Here is a 23,341-nt window from a genome sequence, read left to right on the forward strand (position 1 = left end):
ATTTGTTGTTCTTATACTTTTCACTATTAAAATAGACATTAATTTGTTTAATTTCCCTCCCCATGACCCCATCCATGCCTTTTATCCTTAAATGCCTTTTGCAATACACAGAAGGCAAAGTGACTTCACTTTTATTTCAGCTTATCGTCTCCCTAGAGTCGCATGCCTTGGAGACACCTGCCATCTAGTGGTGCAATTCAAATAGTTTAACAAACCTGAAAAACTATGTATGAGCATCAATGTTATGTACATCCACAATGTGTATATGTATATGTATGGTATACATTGTGTGCCACTGTGCAGGAAAGGTGAGACAGACGCTAAGTAGCAATGGCGGGGGGGGGGGGTTTGGTGGTTGATCGCAGGCATCTATGCGCTAGCTACAGCATGTGCAAAGTGAAGGCCACTCCGAGGCGACAGAACACGGGTGATCTGGCAGAGCCCCGCGTGGGACCATGGGGCTCCACCGTCACCAGCCTGTGGGGGCGCCACAGGGAGAGTAAACATGGCACATAAAAGTGGCATGAAAGGGGAGAAGAGGCTACCCCGCACTACTCTGCTTATGGTGGCTGGTAGTGCTTTACCATCGACACTACACGTGTAGCCTTAAGCACTGACCAATGCCTCCGACACAAACACATTCAGCCAGGGAGTGACTTTATAAAATACCTCACTCTAGAAAATTACTCAAGGATCACTCAGATCTTCTGCAAATGTGTTGGGGTCCAACTGAAAGAGACTTCTCTTTTTGCAGGTTCTCCTCCAACAACTACAACTTCCAATAATGCAGGGTCAGGAGAATATTCCACTGGGTAAACACAACTCTGCCAGTCTCCCCACCTTTATCCTAGGAGAGGCCTGGCAGTGGTCCCTCGGGAACCCCACCTTCACCAAACAGTCACTGTGAGCTGAGCAGAGTGGAGTGTAACTCAACCCTATCCCCACCCTAAACCACCCCATCCCAGACTCTCTGACTCCTTTTAGCTTCTCTCCACTCTCCATTTCCGAAGTGGAAAAGATCATCACCAGCCTTAAACCGACCAATAGCCAAGGCGACCTCTGCCCGGCAGCTATAATCAAGGAAGCAGCTCATGACCTAGCGCCATTCATTGCTACGCTCATCAACTCTTCCTTTAGGCTCTGGGATCGTACCTGACAATCTAAAGGACGCGTGGGTCATCCCCCTATTGAGAAAACCTACCCTGGACGCTACTATACCCACAAACTACAGGCCAAAAATCCTCGACCGTGCAGCATATCTACAAATTCAAGATTACCTTGAATCTAACAAACTCTTGGGATTTAGGCAATCTGGGTTCCGGCCACGTCACGGCACTGAAACTGCCCTCATAGATTTAAAAACACAGATTGAGGATCTAAAAGACGAAGGCAAACTTGCTCTCTTACTCCTGTTGGACCTTTCGGCGGCCTTTGATCTCGTCCATCATGAAATCCTCTGCCACCACCTTAAATCAGCTGCACACTTCTCTGATAAAGCTACAACCTGGATTAGCTCCTTTTTAGACAATAGATCTTTGCGCGTGTTCTCTCCAGTAGCAGCCGCCCCACCTGCACCTGTCTCTTGTGGCGTGCCACAAGGATCTTGTGTTTCACCCACGTTGTATAACGTGTTCACCAAACCGCTCTTCGATATCTTGGACTATCTGGGTGTCACTTCCACCAACTACGCCGACGACACCCAGATACTAATCCCTATCTCAGGTGACTACACGGCTGACTCCCTCGCTATCATTGTCATCTACCAGGTCATCCAGGCGTGGATGGCTCAACACGGACTCTGTCTTAATGATGAAAAGACTGAGCTCCTTATTCTTGGTTCGCCACAAAAACTTACCAAACGCGACCCAGCGTTCAAGTCCCTCATCATCGATGGGAATATTATCCCAACCGCCAAGGACACAAAAACCCTAGGGATCTACATTGACTCGACCCTATCCCTGACCAGAAAAACTAACTCAGTCTCTTCCGCAGCGGCATATACCTGCAAGCTTATTACAGCCTGTCGCCCTTTCCTCTCCGCAACCAATTGTGTCACCCTGGCTAGAACTCTTGTATTATCCAAGATTGATTACTGCAATGCACTGTACCTAGGCCCCAATTGCTGCAACCTAAACAAGTTGCAAATTGTCCAAAACAATGCTATTAGAGCTGCCCTCAACATTCCCAGGCGCCAACACATATCCGACACCAGACACAATATTCGCTGGCTCTCAGTCCCACACCATATCTCCCTGAAAACCCTGGCTCTTACCCACAAATGCCTTCATAATCAAGCTCCCTGCTACCTGGCCAACCGATTTGCCCTCCACAACTCCATTAGACCCTGCAGAATGGCTCATTTAAACTGCCTTGAGGTTCCACGTTTCAATCTCCAAGGATCAGGTGGAATTAGCTTCCCTATCTTGGCAGCTAAACTCTGGAACACGCTTCCTAATGAGCCTAGAGCAGAACCCCCTTTCCCGAGATTCAAACACCTTACGAAAACCTGGCTGGCCGCCCAGGACATTTAGCTCTGGGTTCTCTGCTTAATTTTTACATGTATATATAATCTGCTTGTCCTCTCATTGCTATTATTATACCTGTAAATTCTGTATTATACTTGTAAATTTTGTAATTATGGTTCTGTCTGTTTTTCTTATGTTGTAACTAAGTGATGCGCCCGGTTGCCCCTGGGCCTGGAGCGCTATACAAATAAATAAAATACAAATAACTTGCAAAAAATGGTATGTTGCCCTTTCATGTACATGAAGAACGTACCTACCTTTTAACGAAAAGAATGTTTAATTTTCCTGCATACATATCATAGCCTCTTTTTAAAATGATAACTTTTATCCTGTAACTCACTTACCTCCCAAGAGCTTGGTCTAGCAATCGGGAAGGCGTGGGAACCCCCGCCTTGCCTACACCAGCAGCCAACGTACCCCTTAATGGGGTCCTGGGGTCTCAGGAAACATCCAGACATGAGGAAAGGCATGAGAGTGGCCAGACGTGCCTATAGTGCTCAGGAGTTCTGCAGCTTTGCTTAAATGAGTAGGAACGGGGCTAGGGGCTAAAAGAAGTCTGGAGTGAGTGGGTGGGCTCTTCACCTCTATGGGAGATCGAGGGCTGCTGGGAAACGGCAGGATTAACACTGCCCCCCCCCTCTCCAGTGTGCAAGCCTCGTAAGATGCCACACGATGCTCCCACGCCACCCGTCTCCCCGCATGCAAGGCTGAGCAGTGCCATACTCACCCCATCTCGTATTGGCGGCAGCAGGCTTCCCTGAAGTCTGTGACTGGGGAGAGTTCTGCGTGGATGGGCTGCGCATTGAACCAGCGATTGTTCAGGTCGTTGACTGCCTTTTCCGCATCTTCCTCTCGGCGAAACTAAACAGAAGAAATGAGATTTGCAAAGGCATACAGGCCCAGTTAATAACGAGTAGGAGGCCTCAGCCATTCAGCAATCATGTCCATGAGGCTGGGAAAGCATTTCATTCAGCAATCATGTCCATGCCCTGCGAGGCTAGGAAAGCATTTCATTCAGCAATCATGTCGCAAGGCTGGGAAAGCATTTCATTCAGCAATCATGTCCATGCCCTGCAAGGCTGGGAAAGCATTTCATTCAGCAATCATGTCCATGCCCTGCGAGGCTGGGAAAGCATTTCATTCAGCAATCATGTCCATGCCCTGCGAGGCTGGGAAAGCATGTCATTCAGCAATCATGTCCATGCCCTGCGAGGCTGGGAAAGCATTTCATTCAGCAATCATGCCCATGCCCTGCGAGGCTGGGAAAGCATGTCATTCAGCAATCATGCCCATGCCCTGCGAGGCTGGGAAAGCATGTCATTCAGCAATCGTGTCCATGCCCTGCGAGGCTGGGAAAGCATGTCATTCAGCAATCATGTCCATGCCCTGCGAGGCTGGGAAAGCATTTCATTCAGCAAACATGTCCATGCCCTGCGAGGCTGGGAAAGCATTCCATTCAGCAATCATGTCCATGCCCTGCAAGGCTGGGAAAGCATTTCATTCAGCAATCATGTAAATGCACTGCGAGGCTGGGAAAGCATTTCATTCAGCAATCCTGTCCATGTACTGAAAGCATTTCATTCAGCAATCATGTCTATGCACTGCGAGGCTGGGAAAGCATTTCATTCAGCAATCATGTCCATGCCCTGCGAAGCTGGAAAAGCATTTCATTCAGCAATCATGTCCATGCACTGCGAGACTGGGAAAGCATTTCATTCAGCAATCATGTCCATGCCCTGCGAAGCTGGAAAAGCATTTCATTCAGCAATCATGTCCATGCCCTGCGAAGCTGGAAAAGCATTTCATTCAGCAATCATGTCCATGCCCTGCGAAGCTGGAAAAGCATTTCATTCAGCAATCATGTCCATGCCCTGCCGAGCTGGGAAAGCATTTCATTCAGCAATCATGTCCATGAGGCTGGGAAAGCATTTCATTCAACAATCATGTCCATGCCCTGCGGGGCTGGGAAAACATTTCATTCAGCAATCATGTTCATGCCCTGCGAGGCTGGGAAAGCATTTCATTCAGCAATCATGTCCATGAGGCTGGGAAAGCATTTTATTCAGCAATCATGTCCATGCCCTGCGGGGCTGGGAAAGCATTTCATTCAGCAATCATGTCCATGAGGCTGGGAAAGCATTTCATTCAGCAATCATGTCCATGCCCTGCGAGGCTGGGAAAGCATTTCATTCAGCAATCATGTCCATGAGGCTGGGAAAGCATTTCATTCAGCAATCATGTCCATGCCCTGCAAGGCTGGGAAAGCATTTCATCAGCAATCATGTCCATGCCCTGCAAGGCTGGGAAAGCATTTCATCAGCAATCATGTCCATGCACTGCGAGGCTGGGAAAGCATTTCATTCAGCAATCATGTCCATGAGGCTGGGAAAGCATTTCATTCAGCAATCATGTCCATGCCCTGCAAGGCTGGGAAAGCATTTCATCAGCAATCATGTCCATGCCCTGCGAGGCTGGGAAAGCATTTCATTCAGCAATCATGTCCATGAGGCTGGGAAAGCATTTCATTCAGCAATCATGTCCATGCCCTGCGAGGCTGGGAAAGCATTTCATCAGCAATCATGTCCATGCCCTGCAAGGCTGGGAAAGCATTTCATTCAGCAATCATATCCATGAGGCTGGGAAAGCATTTCATTCAGCAATCATGTCCATGCCCTGTGAGGCTGGGAAAGCATTTCATTCAGCAATCATGTCCATGAGGCTGGGAAAGCATTTCATTCAGCAATCATGTCCATGCCCTGCGAGGCTGGGAAAGCATTTCATTCAGCAATCATGTCCATGAGGCTGGGAAAGCATTTCATTCAGCAATCATGTCCATGCCCTGCGAGGCTGGGAAAGCATTTCATTCAGCAATCATGTCCATGAGGCTGGGAAAGCATTTCATCAGCAATCATGTCCATGCCCTGCGAGGCTGGGAAAGCATTTCATCAGCAATCATGTCCATGCCCTGCGAGGCTGGGAAAGCATTTCATTCAGCAATCATGTCCATGCCCTGCAAGGCTGGGAAAGCATTTAATTCAGCAATCATCTCCATGCCCTGCAAGGCTGGGAAAGCATTTCATCAGCAATCATGTCCATGCCCTGCGAGGCTGGGAAAGCATTTCATCAGCAATCATGTCCATGCCCTGCGAGGCTGGGAAAGCATTTCATTCAGCAATCATGTCCATGCCCTGCAAGGCTGGGAAAGCATTTCATTCAGCAATCATGTCCATGAGGCTGGGAAAGCATTTCATTCAGCAATCATGCCCTGCGAGGCTGGGAAAGCATTTCATCAGCAATCATGTCCATGCCCTGTGAGGCTGGGAAAGCATTTCATTCAGCAATCATGTCCATGCCCTGCGAGGCTGGGAAAGCATGTCATTCAGCAATCATGTCCATGCCCTGCGAGGCTGGGAAAGCATGTCATTCAGCAATCATGTCCATGCCCTGCGAGGCTGGGAAAGCATTTCATTCAGCAATCCTGTCCATGCCCTGCGAGGCTGGGAAAGCATTTCATTCAGCAATCCTGTCCATGCCCTGCGAGGCTGGGAAAGCATTTCATTCAGCAATCCTGTCCATGCCCTGCGAGGCTGGGAAAGCATTTCATTCAGCAATCCTGTCCATGCCCTGCGAGGCTGGGAAAGCATTTCATTCAGCAATCCTGTCCATGCACTGCGAGGCTGGGAAAGCATTTCATTCAGCAATTCTGTCCATGCCCTGCGGGGCTGGGAAAGCATTTCATTCAGTAATCATGTCCATGCAATGCGAAGCTGGGAAAGCATTTCATTCAGCAATCATGTCGCAAGGCTGGGAAAGCATTTCATTCAGCAATCATGTCCATGCCCTGCGAGGCTGGGAAAGCATTTCATTCAGCAATCCTGTCCATGCCCTGCGAGGCTGGGAAAGCATTTCATTCAGCAATCCTGTCCATGCACTGCGAGGCTGGGAAAGCATTTCATTCAGCAATCATGTCCATGCCCTGCAAGGCTGGGAAAGCATTTCATCAGCAATCATGTCCATGCACTGCGAGGCTGGGAAAGCATTTCATTCAGCAATCATGTCCATGAGGCTGGGAAAGCATTTCATTCAGCAATCATGTCCATGCCCTGCAAGGCTGGGAAAGCATTTCATCAGCAATCATGTCCATGCCCTGCGAGGCTGGGAAAGCATTTCATTCAGCAATCATGTCCATGAGGCTGGGAAAGCATTTCATTCAGCAATCATGTCCATGCCCTGTGAGGCTGGGAAAGCATTTCATTCAGCAATCATGTCCATGAGGCTGGGAAAGCATTTCATTCAGCAATCATGTCCATGCCCTGCGAGGCTGGGAAAGCATTTCATTCAGCAATCATGTCCATGAGGCTGGGAAAGCATTTCATTCAGCAATCATGTCCATGCCCTGCGAGGCTGGGAAAGCATTTCATTCAGCAATCATGTCCATGAGGCTGGGAAAGCATTTCATCAGCAATCATGTCCATGCCCTGCGAGGCTGGGAAAGCATTTCATCAGCAATCATGTCCATGCCCTGCGAGGCTGGGAAAGCATTTCATTCAGCAATCATGTCCATGCCCTGCAAGGCTGGGAAAGCATTTAATTCAGCAATCATCTCCATGCCCTGCAAGGCTGGGAAAGCATTTCATCAGCAATCATGTCCATGCCCTGCGAGGCTGGGAAAGCATTTCATCAGCAATCATGTCCATGCCCTGCGAGGCTGGGAAAGCATTTCATTCAGCAATCATGTCCATGCCCTGCAAGGCTGGGAAAGCATTTCATTCAGCAATCATGTCCATGAGGCTGGGAAAGCATTTCATTCAGCAATCATGCCCTGCGAGGCTGGGAAAGCATTTCATCAGCAATCATGTCCATGCCCTGCGAGGCTGGGAAAGCATTTCATTCAGCAATCATGTCCATGCCCTGCGAGGCTGGGAAAGCATGTCATTCAGCAATCATGTCCATGCCCTGCGAGGCTGGGAAAGCATGTCATTCAGCAATCATGTCCATGCCCTGCGAGGCTGGGAAAGCATTTCATTCAGCAGTCTTGTCCATGCCCTGCGAGGCTGGGAAAGCATTTCATTCAGCAATCCTGTCCATGCCCTGCGAGGCTGGGAAAGCATTTCATTCAGCAATCCTGTCCATGCCCTGCGAGGCTGGGAAAGCATTTCATTCAGCAATCCTGTCCATGCACTGCGAGGCTGGGAAAGCATTTCATTCAGCAATTCTGTCCATGCCCTGCGGGGCTGGGAAAGCATTTCATTCAGTAATCATGTCCATGCAATGCGAAGCTGGGAAAGCATGTCATTCAGCAATCATGTCCATACCCTGCGGGGCTGGGAAAGCATTTCATTCAGCAATCATGTCCATGAGGCTGGGAAAGCATTTCATTCAGCAATCATGTCCATGCCCTGCGGGGCTGGGAAAGCATTTCATTCAGCAATCATGTCGCAAGGCTGGGAAAGCATTTCATTCAGCAATCATGTCCATGCCCTGCGAGGCTGGGAAAGCATTTCATTCAGCAATCATGTCCATGCCCTGCGAGGCTGGGAAAGCATTTCATTCAGCAATCCTGTCCATGCACTGCGAGGCTGGGAAAGCATTTCATTCAGCAATCCTGTCCATGCCCTGCGAGGATGGGAAAGCATTTCATTCAGTAATCATGTCCATGCAATGCGAAGCTGGGAAAGCATTTCATCAGCAATCATGTCCATGCCCTGCGAGGCTGGGAAAGCATTTCATCAGCAATCATGTCCATGCCCTGCGAGGCTGGGAAAGCATTTCATCAGCAATCATGTCCATGCCCTGCGAGGCTGGGAAAGCATGTCATTCAGCAATCATGTCCATGCCCTGCGAGGCTGGGAAAGCATTTCATTCAGCAATCATGTCCATACCCTGCGAGGCTGGGAAAGCATTTCATTCAGCAATCCTGTCCATGCCCTGCGAGGCTGGGAAAGCATTTCATCAGCAATCCTGTCCATGCCCTGCGAGGCTGGGAAAGCATTTTATTCAGCAATCATGTCCATGCCCTGCGAGGCTGGGAAAGCATTTCATTCAGCAATCATGTCCATGCCCTGCGAGGCTGGGAAAGCATTTCATCAGCAATCCTGTCCATGCCCTGCAAGGCTGGGAAAGCATTTCATTCAACAATCATGTCCATGAGGCTGGAAAAGCATTTCATTCAGCAATCATGTCCATGAGGCTGGGAAAGCATTTCATTCAGCAATCATGTCCATGCCCTGCGAGGCTAGGAAAGCATGTCATTCAGCAATCATGTCCATGCCCTGCGAGGCTGGGAAAGCATTTCATTCAGCAATCATGTCCATGCACTGCGAGGCTGGGAAAGCATTTCATTCAGCAATCATGTCCATGCACTGCGAGGCTGGGAAAGCATGTCATTCAGCAATCATGTCCATGCCCTGCGAGGCTGGGAAAGCATTTCATCAGCAATCCTGTCCATGCCCTGCGAGGCTGGGAAAGCATTTCATTCAGCAATCATGTCCATGCGGCTGGGAAAGCATTTCATTGAGCAATCATGTCCATGAGGCTGGGAAAGCATTTCATTCAGCAATCATGTCCATGCCCTGCGAGGCTAGGAAAGCATGTCATTCAGCAATCATGTCCATGCCCTGCGAGGCTAGGAAAGCATTTCATTCAGCAATCATGTCCATGCACTGCGAGGCTGGGAAAGCATTTCATTCAGCAATCATGTCCATGCACTGCGAGGCTGGGAAAGCATGTAATTCAGCAATCATGTCCATGCCCTGCAAGGCTGGGAAAGCATTTCATTCAGCAATCATGTCCATGCCCTGTGAAGCTGGGAAAGCATTTCATTTAGCAATCCTGTCCATGCCCTGCGAGGCTGGGAAAGCATTTCATTCAGCAATCATATCCATGCCCTGCGAGGCTGGGAAAGCATTTCATCAGCAATCATGTCCATGCCCTGCGAGGCTGGGAAAGCATTTCATTCAGCAATCCTGTCCATGCCCTGCGAGGCTGGGAAAGCATTTCATTCAGCAATTATGTCCATGCCCTGCGAGGCTGGGAAAGCATTTCATTCAGCAATCATGTCCATGCCCTGCGAGGCTGGGAAAGCATTTCATCAGCAATCATGTCCATGCCCTGCGAGGCTGGGAAAGCATTTCATCAGCAATCATGTCCATGCCCTGCGAGGCTGGGAAAGCATTTCATCAGCAATCATGTCCATGCCCTACGAGGCTGGGAAAGCATTTCATTCAGCAATCATGTCCATGAGGCTGGGAAAGCATTTCATTCAGCAATTGTGTGCATCAGCATATCTGCTTGTTTTGTATGGATGCCATTTGATTTTTGGGACTCTTCTGCTTCAGTCGTTTCGTTTGGGGTGCTGTGATTGGTCCCTATGGGTAAGAGTGCAAATTCCCCTCCATTATTTTTCATCTTTGCTTTTATAGCGCCGCACAATCCGCCTTCAGTGAAGCGCTTAAGGAACATGCTTCTCTAATATCACAGATACGTTTGTGGTGCGCACTGAACCAACGGTGGTGATTTTTATTTAATTGGAGGGGTGTAAATATTCTCCCCAAATCAGAGAGTGACTGAGTTAGCAGGAGAGCGGGACCCACCATGGGCGCTTGTGGGACTTATCCCCTTCACCCTCCCGAGAACCTTTCTTGAATAATGAGGTAAAATGGTGCATTATGCAGCACACTGTGTGACAAATTGGGTAAAAGGCCAGACAGCTTGCAATCGGTTTTGAAGGGTAAATCATGAGAAAATCCAATAATGCAACTCACCAGTACTAAACAGGAGCATTTCCATGATGCCTTTACCCACAATATTTGCCAGTACAAACACGTCCACGTTGGCTGTGCCTATACATGTCCATGATGGCTCTACACCTATACATGCCATTATGAGTGCTTCCGGCATAATGCCAGTATCTCCCCCCCCCCCCCCGAACGAACATACTCTTGTTAGCTTTGCCATTAAAAATGCCAGGCCAAAAAAAAAAAAAAAGAAAAAAAAAGAAAAAGAAAAAAGGTCATAGGCACACTTGCTGCACCAAAATATGCCAGTCTACCCACATAATAGCATTTTTGTTTGCTCATAGTTCTCCAGAAACAAATGGCATGCGAAGGGAAAGATTATAGCTAGACTAGCTGCAGCAAAATATGCCAGCCATGCCACGTAATGACACTTAACAAGCTTAACAAGCTTATGTTATAGATTTCCAGAATGAATGCATACAAAAATGCCACAGTAAGAAAATGTTTTCCTGCTCACCGCACGCAGCCAGCAAGAATATATGTTTTCTTACCTTGGTACTGTGCCCTGCACCAATGACTCCTCCAAGCACCAGTCTTCCCACATGCGCACATTCATACACACAAGTAGTCACACACTGATTCAGCTTCTCATTCATTTGATTTGATAGGCATTTGTATAGCGCAACGTTCGTCTGAGGCCATCTTGGAACTGGCCTAGCAAGAGGGTGACGAATCATCAACTAAAAAAAGCAGTCTCTTCAAAGGTTTATGAAAAGCAAGGTGGTTGGTTGTAGCTCTGAGGGAACGAGGTACAGCATTCCAGAGGCCGACCGCTGCTACGGAAAAGGCACGGCCACCAGTGCAGCAATATGTCACCGTAGGGACGAGCAACAGACAGGCATCGGCGGAGCGCAAAGCCTGTCTAGGGACATAGGGCCGGAATTTAGCCTGTAGGTATTCTGCACGCCATCCATAAAAGGCAGGGTGAACCAAAAAAAGACTTAAAATGGATGCGCTTGCTCACAGGGAGCCAGTGGATTTCAGTCAAAATCGGAGAGATATGGCAACAGCGAGGAGTGGCTGTGGCTAACCATGCAGCAGAGTTTTAAAGAACCTGAAGATGCTGCTGGATGTAAGCAGCTTGAGCCAGAAGTACAAGTTACTTACCAACTGGTAACGTTCTTTCAACTGGATGTTCCTCCCACGTATTCCTCGTCTTTGATATATGTATTTCGTCAGCTTTGCTGCTTTGGCAAAATAATTCTCGACAGAGGGAGCTGTGCAAGATGTTGTGGCGTCGATGTCCCTCGAAGGCCGCTGTGGCGTGTCAATGTCATTAGTAGTGAAAGTAGCTTGTGCCGCGCCCGTTGGCTTCAGTTCTGTTTTTTCCATTCCATAAATGGAGGAACTAATTAGGTGTACCCCAGACCGTAAGATCTCAAGAAGCGCAGAGTGTAATTCATGTAAATTGTACAGCGGGGTAGGCGGGGAGGGGCTGTGAGGAACACTGGGGGGGACCATCCAGTCAAAAGAACGTTACCAGTTGGTAAGTAACTTGTTCTTTGAATGGATTATGTCTTCCCACGTATTCCTCATCTTTGATAGATTCCCAAAGCAGTGACAATTGAGGAGGAAGTACTACTTGGATTTATAGTGAATAGTATGAAGGACTGCCTTAGCAAAAAGGCCTTCTTGAGAAGAGGAGTCTAAGCACGAATGCTTAACAAAAGGTATGCATTGATGCCCAAATTGCTGCTGAGCAGATGTCAATTACAGGGACAACCCTTTCAAGAGCCGTGGAACTTGCCACGCCCCTCGTGGAATGAGCTTGAAGCCCTTCCAGCGGGTCCTTTCCAGCAAGTCTGTAACACTCTCCAATAGTCTATGTAATCATCCGGTAAATAGCTGCTAGTCCTAATTCAATGTCCAAACTGGCTCCACCAACATAGGTCAGTCTAGGCATGTAATAACACTTACCATGCTTGCTTTACCCTTGATGCCCAGTATAAAATGCCATGCCAAACTAAGAAGTCATAGGTACACTTGCTGCAACAAAATATGCCAGTCCACCCACATAATAGCATTTTTGTTTGCTCATAGTTCTCCAGAAACAAATGGCATGTGACTGGAAAGATGATAGCTAGACTGGCTGCAGCAAAATATGCTAGCCATTCCACATAATATGACCAAAAAGCGGGTCATCATGGCAAAAGTTTGCCATTCAGATTGGCCACGTGTAACAGAAAAGAAAACACCATAGGAGTGCCACATTGAAAAGGGGCCACATTCTTGTCCTTGCACCAGTTACTGAATTTATGCCAACGACACCGGTACAAGGATTTCATTGCTGGTCATGTGGCTAAAAGCAAAATCTGCATTAGGTCATCCAGGCGGTCCCAATCCTTATATCTCAGCCCCTCAGAAACCATGCGTGAAGGCTGAGTGTCTTGACCTCTGGATGGAGAACCCGACCTTCCTCTCGCGAGAGAACGTCCTCTCTTTGTGGAAGACTTATTGCAGGGCAGATGGACAAGTCCAGAAGGTCCGGGTACCACGTCGTCCTGTCCCAATCCGGAGCAATTAGGATCATGGTTTTCCTGAACTTTCCCAACCTCCCGATTACGTGAGGAATCACGGGGACTGGAGGAAATTCCCATCAGCAGTACTGAACGCACTTCCGGTTGACACTGGTCACATACAGCTCCACTTGAGGGGTTCCCCAAAGGGCAAAGATCTGCCTATTCTCAGATCGGGCAGGTCATTCTGACCCCAACCCTGGCCTGACAGGCAGAGGTGGTGTGAAGATGCCTTCAGTATGCTTCATGTCCCAGATTTTCCAGCGCTCCCGAAGCATCCTGAATGGCATGGCGACACCGGTGGTCGCCTTAATGCCTTTCATAGAGCTTTACATGGGTGATGGCATGGGCATTTTATTCGTTAAGTGCTGTGTGGAGCATAAGGGGCACCACCAGTTTTTGCATTTGCAAAGAATTTAAATGTTTTTAGATTCTTTGCGAATGCATTTGAATTGCTATGGAGAGTTCAAATCACTCGCTCCAGAATGCAAATTCATTTTTGTTGGGGTCTGGGCATCTTCAGGGGGTTCCAATAATTAAGGGGGAGGGGGCATTGCTTTAGCTCCCCCAATGGTTGAGCCCCCACTGGAACTGAACCAATCCATACCTTTTTCCAGGTACACAGCCAAGCACCTTTGTTTACTGCAATAATGCCATTTTGATTATCATTTACGCAAAGTGATCGTCTCATGGACATATAAGCCCTGATCTTGGACCAGCCTGGTCGGTTATATTCCTGCCTCTCCAGGTCGAAGATGCCCATTATGGGAATGCACTTACACACACACACACAGACACACACACACGGGATAGTCATGTGCATAAAAGTCAAAATAATGCCCTAAGAGCTGCTACTGGCACCTCGCGCAAGGAACACATCTCAGGGATCAAGAGGCAGGTACATTGGCTTCCCATCAAGGAAAGGGTGGTCTTGAAAACCTTGTCATCTGAGGAGGAAAGGGGGATAAGGCAGAGGTGATGGTGTTTTTTTTCTTTTTTTTTTCTCTTCGCCCCACTTGTGTTGTCTCTTGTGTTGTTCTGTGTATATTTGTCAGTTTGCGGTTATGTTTCGCAGGATAAAGCTATTATGACAGATTGAAGATGTATGATGCTTATATTGTTCTGTAAATTAAGTTGTGACGCTTTACTGTGAGACATTGTTTACTTTATTGGTAGTTGTTGTTCATTGCAAACTTAATAAAGTGTTTAAAAAAAAAATAAAGAAAACCTTGGCCCTTACACATAAGTGTCTTCACGATCAGGCCCCTCCCTATCTGACAGAGGATAACCAGACAAACAGTCGCCAGACCTTCAAGGGCAGCCTATGCTAACCACATTCACTGTCTCGTACACGCGCAGAGTGCGCGCAGGAGGCACCAGCTTCCCCACTATGGCGGCAACCTTATGGAACAACCTCCCAGCTCAGATTAGATCAATCGACTCACACACAGCCTTCCGCAAGGCCTTAAAAACCCAGCTCTTTATCTAAAGAGCCCTTCATTCTAGGTATGCACTACTACTGTATCACCATGTATAGGATACGATCTGTTCTGCCACCTAGACAAGAATATGAGTAACCAACTGTAACGATCAATGTGTATCTTCTGTAACCATGCAAATGTACCTAAGTGAATGAATTTAAGTATACCTTCTGGGGGCACTTATTGTAACCCTCAAGCAAGTCTTCTTAAAATTTCCTTATAGCGCCTTATTGCCTGTGGGCTGTAGTGCGCTCTACAAATACTAAATATATAAATAAATGTGAAGTGTATAAATGGCCTCAAAACACTATCCATTAGGCGTTGGAAAGGGGCAGGCTCCCTGTGCAGTCCGAATGGCAAGACCTTGAAGTGGAATAAAAACCTGAGGGGGTTGTAAAAACTGTTTTCTCTCGGTCTGAGGGATTAAAAGGGACCTGCCAACACCCTTTTGTAAGACCAATCGTGGAGATCTACTTTCCCCACCTCATTTGTCGATTAGATCATCTATCTGGGGAAATGGATAATTATTGGACAGGGAGATAGAATTGTGTTTTCTAAAATCAATGCCAAATCTCCAGGATTGATTGGGTTTTGCTACTAATATGCTTGGCGAAGACAAAGGGCTCTCTGGTGGTTCAATAAGATCAGCTTTGTTCATACCCTCCACCTCTTTCTATTTTTATTCCTGGATCCGGCAGGGTCTTAAACAGAGGTCAAAGGTGTTTTTGCAGCAGCTATGGTAGGCGGTACAGCTAGATCATGGAGAAACATTGTTTACTGTTTTCATGTTCACATTTCACTTTGATACAATTATTATAAGGGATTTGGGGGTAAGCACTCAAAGAATATAAACATGGAACCTGAACGACATTTAGGGCTTGGCTTTAAACGTTACAGTCTGCATGCACTAGGGAAACGATGTAGGTCCAGGCTCCAATGATTGATGCTACACAGAGGGGGAGCCAGACAAGTCCTGTCTTTTCAAGCTCAAGCCCGAGCCGCTGAACAACAAACAAGTACGGAGATGTTTGCTTCCACATCACACTAAACATATGATTAAATATTTATTTTATTTGGCTCCTAAAGAAGAGGCAGCTGATACATGGTTTTAGACATTAGTCGGACCATGAACAAACAACACTTAAACAAGTGCAATACTATCCCAATAAATGGGCATGTAGTGTGCATGCAGCATAGTGGTTTAGAGTATTACTGCAGAACCGCTTCCCAGTTAGAACTGGTTCCAGCCAGGCATACTTTACTTCCTGCCCTCCAAACCACACTGGAGCCTGGGCGGAAGCCCACCAAAGGCAAAACTCACAAAGGACTCAATTCTATTCTAAAGGATAGGGTAAAAGCTCAGAAGGAATTGACAAATGAAAAACGCTGAAAAAAGAAAACAGGGGACATTTTGAGAAAATGTCAACAACCATGGGTGCTGTACTGCAGCTGAGAATCAGCCTGCTAGTAACCTGCACAAAAGGTAGTCAAAAAGTTACCCCTACCACCAGCCATTTAAGTTAGTCAGTGTAACGAACAAGTTACTTACCAACTGGTAACATTCTTTCGATTGGAGGTTCCTACAACCTATTCCTCATCTTAGATGTATTCCATCCAGCTTTAGCCGCTTTGGCAAAAAAATATGGCAGGGGGCGCCGTGCGATGATGTTGTCGAGTCGATGGTCCCTTGAAGGCCTCCGTCGAGGGTGACGTCATCGGGTGTATAAGTAGCACGGCACCCCTTGGCCTCAGTTCTGTTTTTCCCCCTTCATTATTGATTTTTCACTATGTAGACTGTGCCGGCAGACAGGTATTTGTCTTGCGAGAGTTAGAGTGGCAATAGCCCAGAAAAATCTACAGAGTGGTGGGATGGGAGGGCGATGAGGAATACATTGGAGGAACATCCAATCGAAAGAACGTTACCAGTTGGTAAGTAACTTGTTCTTCGAGTGGATTGTGTCCTCCAACGTATTCCTCATCTAAGATAGACTCCCAAAGCAGTATGGGCAATTTCTCTGGAGGAGGGATCAGATTTTTTCGATACCCTTAGATGGCTGAATATAGTACTGCTTTACCAAAATTCAGCTCCTTAGACTGGGAAGCATCCAGGCTATAGAATTTTGAAAAAGTATGCAGCGAGGACCAAGTTGCTGCTTCAAAAATGGACCTTATAGGAACACCTCTTTGTAGGACTGTCGAAGAGGCGATGCCTCTGGTGGAATGAGCACTTACATCTTCTGGTGGGTCTTTTTGTGCTAATCTGTAGCATTCTGAAATACAAAGCACAATCCAGCGTGATATTGTTTGCTTTGTCACTGCCTGACCCAACTTCTTTCCTGTGTAGCCAATAAACAGTTGATTGTCCACTCTAAGCTTAGAAAGCCTAGAGATGTAAAAGCTTAAAGCTCTTTTTGGATCCAACCTGTGTAATCTTTCCTCCTCCTTACTAGGATGAGGCGGTGGATAGAATGTGGGTAAGACAATTCTTTGACTTAAATGAAAATCAGATCGCACTTTTGGTACAAACTAGGGTTTAACCGTCAACACAACTCTGTCCTTATGGAACATAGTATAGGGTGGCCCAGAAGACAGTGCCTGCAATTCGCTCACTCTTCTTGCAGATGTTAAAGCAACTAGGAAAGCAGTTTTCCATGTCCGCAATCACAATGGACAAGTATGCTGAGGTTCAAAAGGGGCATACATTAAGAATTTTAGGACTAGATTGAGATCCCAAATTGGGACTTGAAAAGGGTGAGTCCTTTTAAGAATTGCAATAGCAAAGGAATTTTGAAATAGGAGCATTCTTTCGACGAGCGCTTGAAGATGGAAAGCGCCGCAAGATTACCTTTAATGGTTCCAACATTTGGACCTCTATGTGCTAGGGACAGGAGGAAGGACAATACTTCCGGAATAGAACAAAGGATCGACATTCTTTTCTCTACACCAGTTGCAAAACTTTTTCCAACGGCAACGGTATATAGACTTTGTTGCTGGCCTTCTTGCCGAAAGCAACATCTCCATGATGTCATCTGGGAGGTCCCAATCCTTGTATCTCAGCCTTTCAGATGCCAAGCATAAAGGTTGAGCGTTTTGACCTCTGGATGGAGAACCTGACCCTCCATTTGAGAGAGAAGGTTCTCTCTCTGAGGAAGACGTACTAGGGGACAGATGGACATGCCTAGAAGGTCCGGGTACCATGTTCTCCTGGCCCAATCCGGGGCAATTAGAATCATGCGGCTCCCGAAGAGTTTGTTTCCTGATGACCTGAGGAATGACTGGAATCGGAGGGAACGCGTATAATAGTGGGAAATTCCACTCCACTACGAACGCGTCCCCCAGGGCTCCTCTTGGGGGAAATTCCCTTGAGCAATACCTTTTGCACTTCTGGTTGATTCCGGTCGCAAATAGGTCTACTTGAGGGGTTCCCCAAAGGGTGAAGGTCTCTTGAATGACTTCCTGAGCCAGTTCCCATTCGTGGGACACAGTGCTCTGCTTGCTCAGAGCATCTGCCGTCATTCTCCTCCCTGGCTAGATGAGCTGCTGTTAAAGAGATTCCTTCTTGAATTGCCCAATATCAGAGCTGCATTGCCTCTCTGCACAGAGGAAGTGACCCTACACCACCTCTATTGTTTAGATAATGCATGGCCACTGTGTTATCCCTCATTATCAGGACATTTTTTCCTCTGACAGATGGCAGGAAAGCTTTCAGCGCTTGTCTTTGCTCTCAGCTCCAGAAGGTTGATGTGTAGTTTGGACTCCGATGGAGACCAACGACCGCTGATTGTCAGATCGTTGGCATGAGCTCCCCACCCCTTGAGTGAGGCGTCCGTCACTACTGTGATCTCCGGCCATGGTTGCCAAAAAAGTTCTCCTTTCAGGATATTCTGTGAACAAGTCCATCATAGAAGATCTTGATGAACCTTGTTCGGTATGTGGAGAAGATCCGTCATTCGAACAGAGAACTGGGATCATTGAGTCTTTAGAGCCCATTCTCAGACTTGCCTCTGGCACCAGAAAGATGCAGGATGCCATGAGGCCGAGTAACCTTAAGAAGTCGTAGGCCTGGAGATTTTGGGCATTTTGGAATTTGGAAGCCATCAGAAGAATGTCTTGAGCCCTTGACTTGGGAGGCGAGCTCTTTCCCAAGGATGTGTCTAGTACAGCTCCTATGTACTGGAGCTGTTGGGAAGGTGTCATTTGCGACTTCTTGAAATTGAGGGAGAAGCCCAGTCTGTGGAGGAAGTGGCAGGTGACTTTCAGATGATCCAGTGCTTGCTCGGCAGAACGTGCCCTGATCAGCCAATCGTCCAGGTAGGGGTAGACGTGAATCCCCCCCCTCCTGAGGTGCGCTGCCACCACTACCATTAGTTTGTTAAAGACCCTCGGGCGGAGGTCAATCTGAATGGCAGGACTCGAAACTGATAGTGTTAGTCGCCAACTACGAACCTCAGGTATTTTCTGTGCTTGAGATGAATCGGCACATGAAAATAAGCATCCTGGAGGTCCAATGACACAACCAGTCCTTGAGTTGAAGGACCTGAAGGATCTGAGAAAGGGTAACCATCTTGAACTTGTCCTTCCTGAGGAACTTGTTCAAGTTCCTTTAGTCCAGGATGAGACTCAGTCCTCCATCCTTTTTGGGGATAAAAAAATACAGGGAGTAACATCCTTGTTCCTCTCCGCTGCAGGTACCGGTTCTATAGCACCTTTCTCCTGCAGGGTTAAAACTTCCTGCTGTAGGAGCGGGTCTGAAAACTTCAAAGGGTGTTTCCCTGGTGGATTGCTTTGAGATTGCGTTAGAAAAGGAAGGCAGTAACCTTGGGCTATTATTTCTAGAACCCAAACATCTGAAGTAATGGCTCACATTCTTGCAGATGCTGTGACAGCCTGCCTCCTACAGGTGTCTTGTGATGTAAGTCCTCAAAGTGGTTTTGAGGCGGTTGCTGCAGCAGCTGATGGCAAAGAGGCTGTAGCTGGCTTTGCACGTTTTCCTCGTCCACCGTGAGGGGCCTTTCTCTGGCCCCTTTGACTGGCCATTCCTCTCGCCTTTCCATATGAGGAGTAGTAACGATAGGATCGTCCCCTCCAAGATTGACTTGATGCACGAAAAGGCTGAGGTTGCCTGATGGCAGTTCCCAAAGACTTGGCAGCTGCCTTTGAGTTCTGCAAACTCTCAAGGCTCTCGTCAGCCTTGCTGCCGAAAAGGTGACACCCGTCAAAGGACATGTTTAGAAGACTGTTCTGCACGTCTGGTGCAAAACCAGACTTCTGTAACCATGCAAATCTGCGCATTACTGTGCTAGTGCCCATGGACCTGCTCACACTATCAACAGTGTCCAATCCAGATTGAAGGGATTCCTGCATAGCCTCCTTTCCATCTCCAACGATGGCTAGGAATCCTTCCTTTTCGTCCCCTTCTGGTATGTGATCCGCCGCCATCGCAATGCACTCCCACAGAGTGTACGAAAACTTTGCCAAGGCACATGTGGAGTTGGCTGATTTTAATGTCATACTCCCAGTTGCAAATCCCTTCCGTGCCCAGCCATCCACACGCTTATCGTCCCTGTCCGGAGGGATAGAAGGGTATGCCTGTTTGTTAGAAGCTGTGGCTGCCTGTCTGACCAAACTCTCGGGAGTGGGATGTTTAGACAGATAGCCGGGGTCGCTACTGGCAGGGCAGTATTTTTAAGTAAGGGATTTATTCACTGGTGAAATAGAATCCGGAGTCTCCCAATTTTTGCCCACCCGATTTTGCAAGGCTTCATGAAAAGGTAGTATTGGGTCTTCAGTAGGACCATGATCCAATATGTCTGTTAGATCATCTTGGACGAATTGGGCTGGAGGTCTGGCCCATCTAAATAATGTATTACTTTTGTCATTAGTTGACGGTATGATGGACTGGCATGTTCTCCTGGTTCTGGTCTACCAAAATCATTTTCAGGAGACGTATCAATACCACTTGCATTGTACAGTGATTCAATCAAATCCCTCATCCTGCTTTCTTCTGAAATCAGGCATTCTTGGACATTTGGAGTGCCATATTCTAGCACAAAAGGTACCTTCTCCTCATCGGATTTCTCCTGTTCCTCAAAAATTGAGGTCAGGGACTTGAAAAACTCTTTCCAAGGAAGAGGTTTTGAAACCTTTTCTGGGAGCGGTGGAGGAGGAGTGTTAATGGGTCCTGAAGGCATCACAGGCCTTGTAGCCTTCGCTTTCCCTTTTCCTGTCTGACCTTGCCGAACTGGAGGCTTCGGCGTCGACGTAATACCGTCTTCGACGGCGCCGGCTTCGAGGGTGTCAAGGCGTTCTTCGAAGACTTGCCCATCGAGGTGTGTTCGGTCTCAGACAGCGTCAGTGACCTCGAGCGGTCGACTCGAGCGGCTTTTCTCGTTCGGCATCCTAGAAGGTTTTCCATCCTTCCTCTTTCGATCACCCGGGCTCGAGGGCGCGCAAGTGTCGGAGCGATGACGCTCCCGGCCGGCTTCCAAGGAAGGCGCAGACCGAGGCTCCGCTTTCTCGAACACCTCCATCATTTTGACCCTGAATGCTTCCCATTCTTCGGATGATGAATGTTTAGTGGGACATTTCATCCTTTTTTGGGATTTGTCTGAGGACGAGGTGGAGGGGGACCTGTGGTGTCACTTCGACAAAAAAATCGACGAAGACGATGAGCGATGGGAATCGCTTTGGGACCTGGACCGATGCCTTTCGCGCCGAGGAGATTTCTCCTCACGGGACTTCCACTCGACGCTAGAGGCTTTACAGTCGGATTTATGACCTACCTGTAGTTTTCCCCTCCTCTCTCACAAGGCCTTCCCCGTCGTCGCCCGACACTTCGTACAGGCCTTCTCCGAGGCACCACAAACACTCTTGGTGTGGGTCAGTGATCTTCATTTTTGAACCGCACGACTTGCACATTTTGAAACCCGATCTCGGGGTCGTGGTCGGCGTTGATGACGAAGGCATATTTCGTATTTATTCTTCACAGAACTCGAGGCATGCCGAATCTCCAAAGCAACGTATACTGCGGAAAAACGGAACTGAGGCCAACGTGCGCTGCACGTGCTACTTATATGCCCGATGACGTCACCCTCGACAGAGACCTTCGAGGGACCATCGACTCGACATCGATGTACAGCGCCCCCTGCCGAAATTGAGGCCTTCGAGGGACCATCGTCTCGACGACATCGACGCACGGCGCCCCCTGCAGAAATTTTTTTCCGAAGCAGCTAAAGCTGGATGGAATACATCTTAGATGAAGAATACGTTGGAGGACACAATCCACTCAAAAAAAAGTGACTTGAGGAGTGGGAGTTACTATGCATCCCCTCGAGCACCCCACATAAGGTGGTGTGTGCTGGACCCACAAAAGAAAAGAGAAGATAAAATATAATATCTTACTATTCTTGGGAACTGTAGTTCTCACAAGAAAATGTATTTAAATATTAAGAGAAGTCCAAGGGACTTTGTTAGTGACACTGCACATAGGGTGCGGTGTGACACAAAGCAAAAAGCAGAGGCCTGTATTTAACACATGTAGTTTACCAGACTCCAGAAAAAATCCCAGTCAGAGAAAAAGAATGAGTGAGTGACAAAAAGTTGCACTCACTCAGGAGTTAAGAATCAAAAAAGTCCAGAGACCAGCAAAAGTGCTGGGGGTCTCTCGGGTTAAAGGGAATTGGCACAGAAACTAAAAACCCTCCCTAACAGGAGGGAATCCTAGAACAAACCGCCATTGCCCACAGGTAGGAAAGGGTTGGGAATGAAAGAATGGGTATACTCCCAATTCCTCATTGGAGGAGTTACCTCTAGAGCAAGGCTCCAGTGGCCACGGGTAGGAAAGGGTTGGGAATGAAAGAATGGGTATACTCCCAATTCCTCATTGGAGGAGTTACCTCTAGAGCAAAGCTCCAGTGGCCACGGGTAGGAAAGGGTTGTGTAAGGGAGTAGACTTTACACCTATGCAATCTTTATGAAGCAAGGGAGGCACAGAATGGTGTATAGACCTGCACCCCAAAGTCAGGTATTAGACAATCATTGAAGCCACTTACTTGCCATTGGTCCAGTTGCAGGAGGTCTATGGGTATCAGGTGCAGTGGCTGAAGTAGGTATTGGATATAGGTTGGGCTAAGCAGCAATTGATATGGTGCATGCGTGGTTACACGCCTAGTATACAGCAGATGAAGGGGATCAGTGAAGAAACCATGGTCAGAAGTCGGCATGGTCAGCTGGATGCTACAGGAAGGCCCCTCTTAGAGAACAGCAGCTTAAAGGCACATGTTCATGGGTCACAAGCTGAAGCTTCACCAAGTTCCAACTCTGGACAGGTCTGTTGCAGCAGAGGTGCCTTGTCGATGAAAGGCCTCGTTTTCTTATGTATATTGTTCCCTCTGTCCACAGTTCAGGGGATACCCATCGCTTTTGTTTTATTTAACAGTATAGTCCAGGACACATCCTGAGTCCGACGGCAGAACAATTATGTTAGACACAGGACGGCTTGATCCCACCACTCCAGGGAAGGAAGGCACCAACAAAGGTCTTCCGTAGTGACATGAGAGGAAGCAGAAGATCCACCTGGTGATCAGCTTTGGCAATGCGAGATGCTTCTTCTACAGCCCACTGGGTATTCTGGTCTTCAGATTCTTGGGTCCAACGGGCAACCTGCAGAATGGCTCTAGAGACACCATGCTCTCTTACTCCATAGACATCCAATAGGAAGGAGGATCTACACCATTCATACTGGCAGTGGCTGTCCAATCATCAACTGCCATTTATCCCACATCTGCCCAGCAACAGACTTCCACCGGGAGAAACGTGAATTGGGACCATACAGTCCCAATCCCATTTTCCACCCATTCTACTTACAGAAAGCACGGTGGGAGCGGCGGCAGGACCCTGTGCATGTACGTCCTTATTTGGAGGTGTCCGGATCGAGGGAACAAAACGGCTAAAAAAAAGTGTGGCCAGCCATTTCCAGTATACGCAATAAAAAATGGCAGTATCGCATTATAAAATAAAGACGG

General features: G+C 47.7%; 1 protein-coding gene across 4 annotated transcripts in view; it reads right to left on the bottom strand.

Moving 5' to 3' along the window:
- U2AF1 (U2 small nuclear RNA auxiliary factor 1) overlaps positions 1-23,341 on the bottom strand; it is a 350,471-nt gene that overhangs the window by 44,673 nt on the left and 282,457 nt on the right. For all 4 annotated transcript variants that reach the window (XM_069635671.1, XM_069635669.1, XM_069635668.1 and 1 more), the window contains one exon: positions 3,253-3,386. In XM_069635671.1, coding sequence (XP_069491772.1) covers positions 3,253-3,386 — 134 coding nt within the window. The remainder of the gene's footprint in view (positions 1-3,252; positions 3,387-23,341) is intronic.

This window comes from Ambystoma mexicanum, chromosome 7p, assembly GCF_040938575.1.
Source record: "Ambystoma mexicanum isolate Mex_15411 chromosome 7p, UKY_AmexF1_1, whole genome shotgun sequence".
NCBI classification, from domain to species: domain Eukaryota; kingdom Metazoa; phylum Chordata; class Amphibia; order Caudata; family Ambystomatidae; genus Ambystoma; species Ambystoma mexicanum.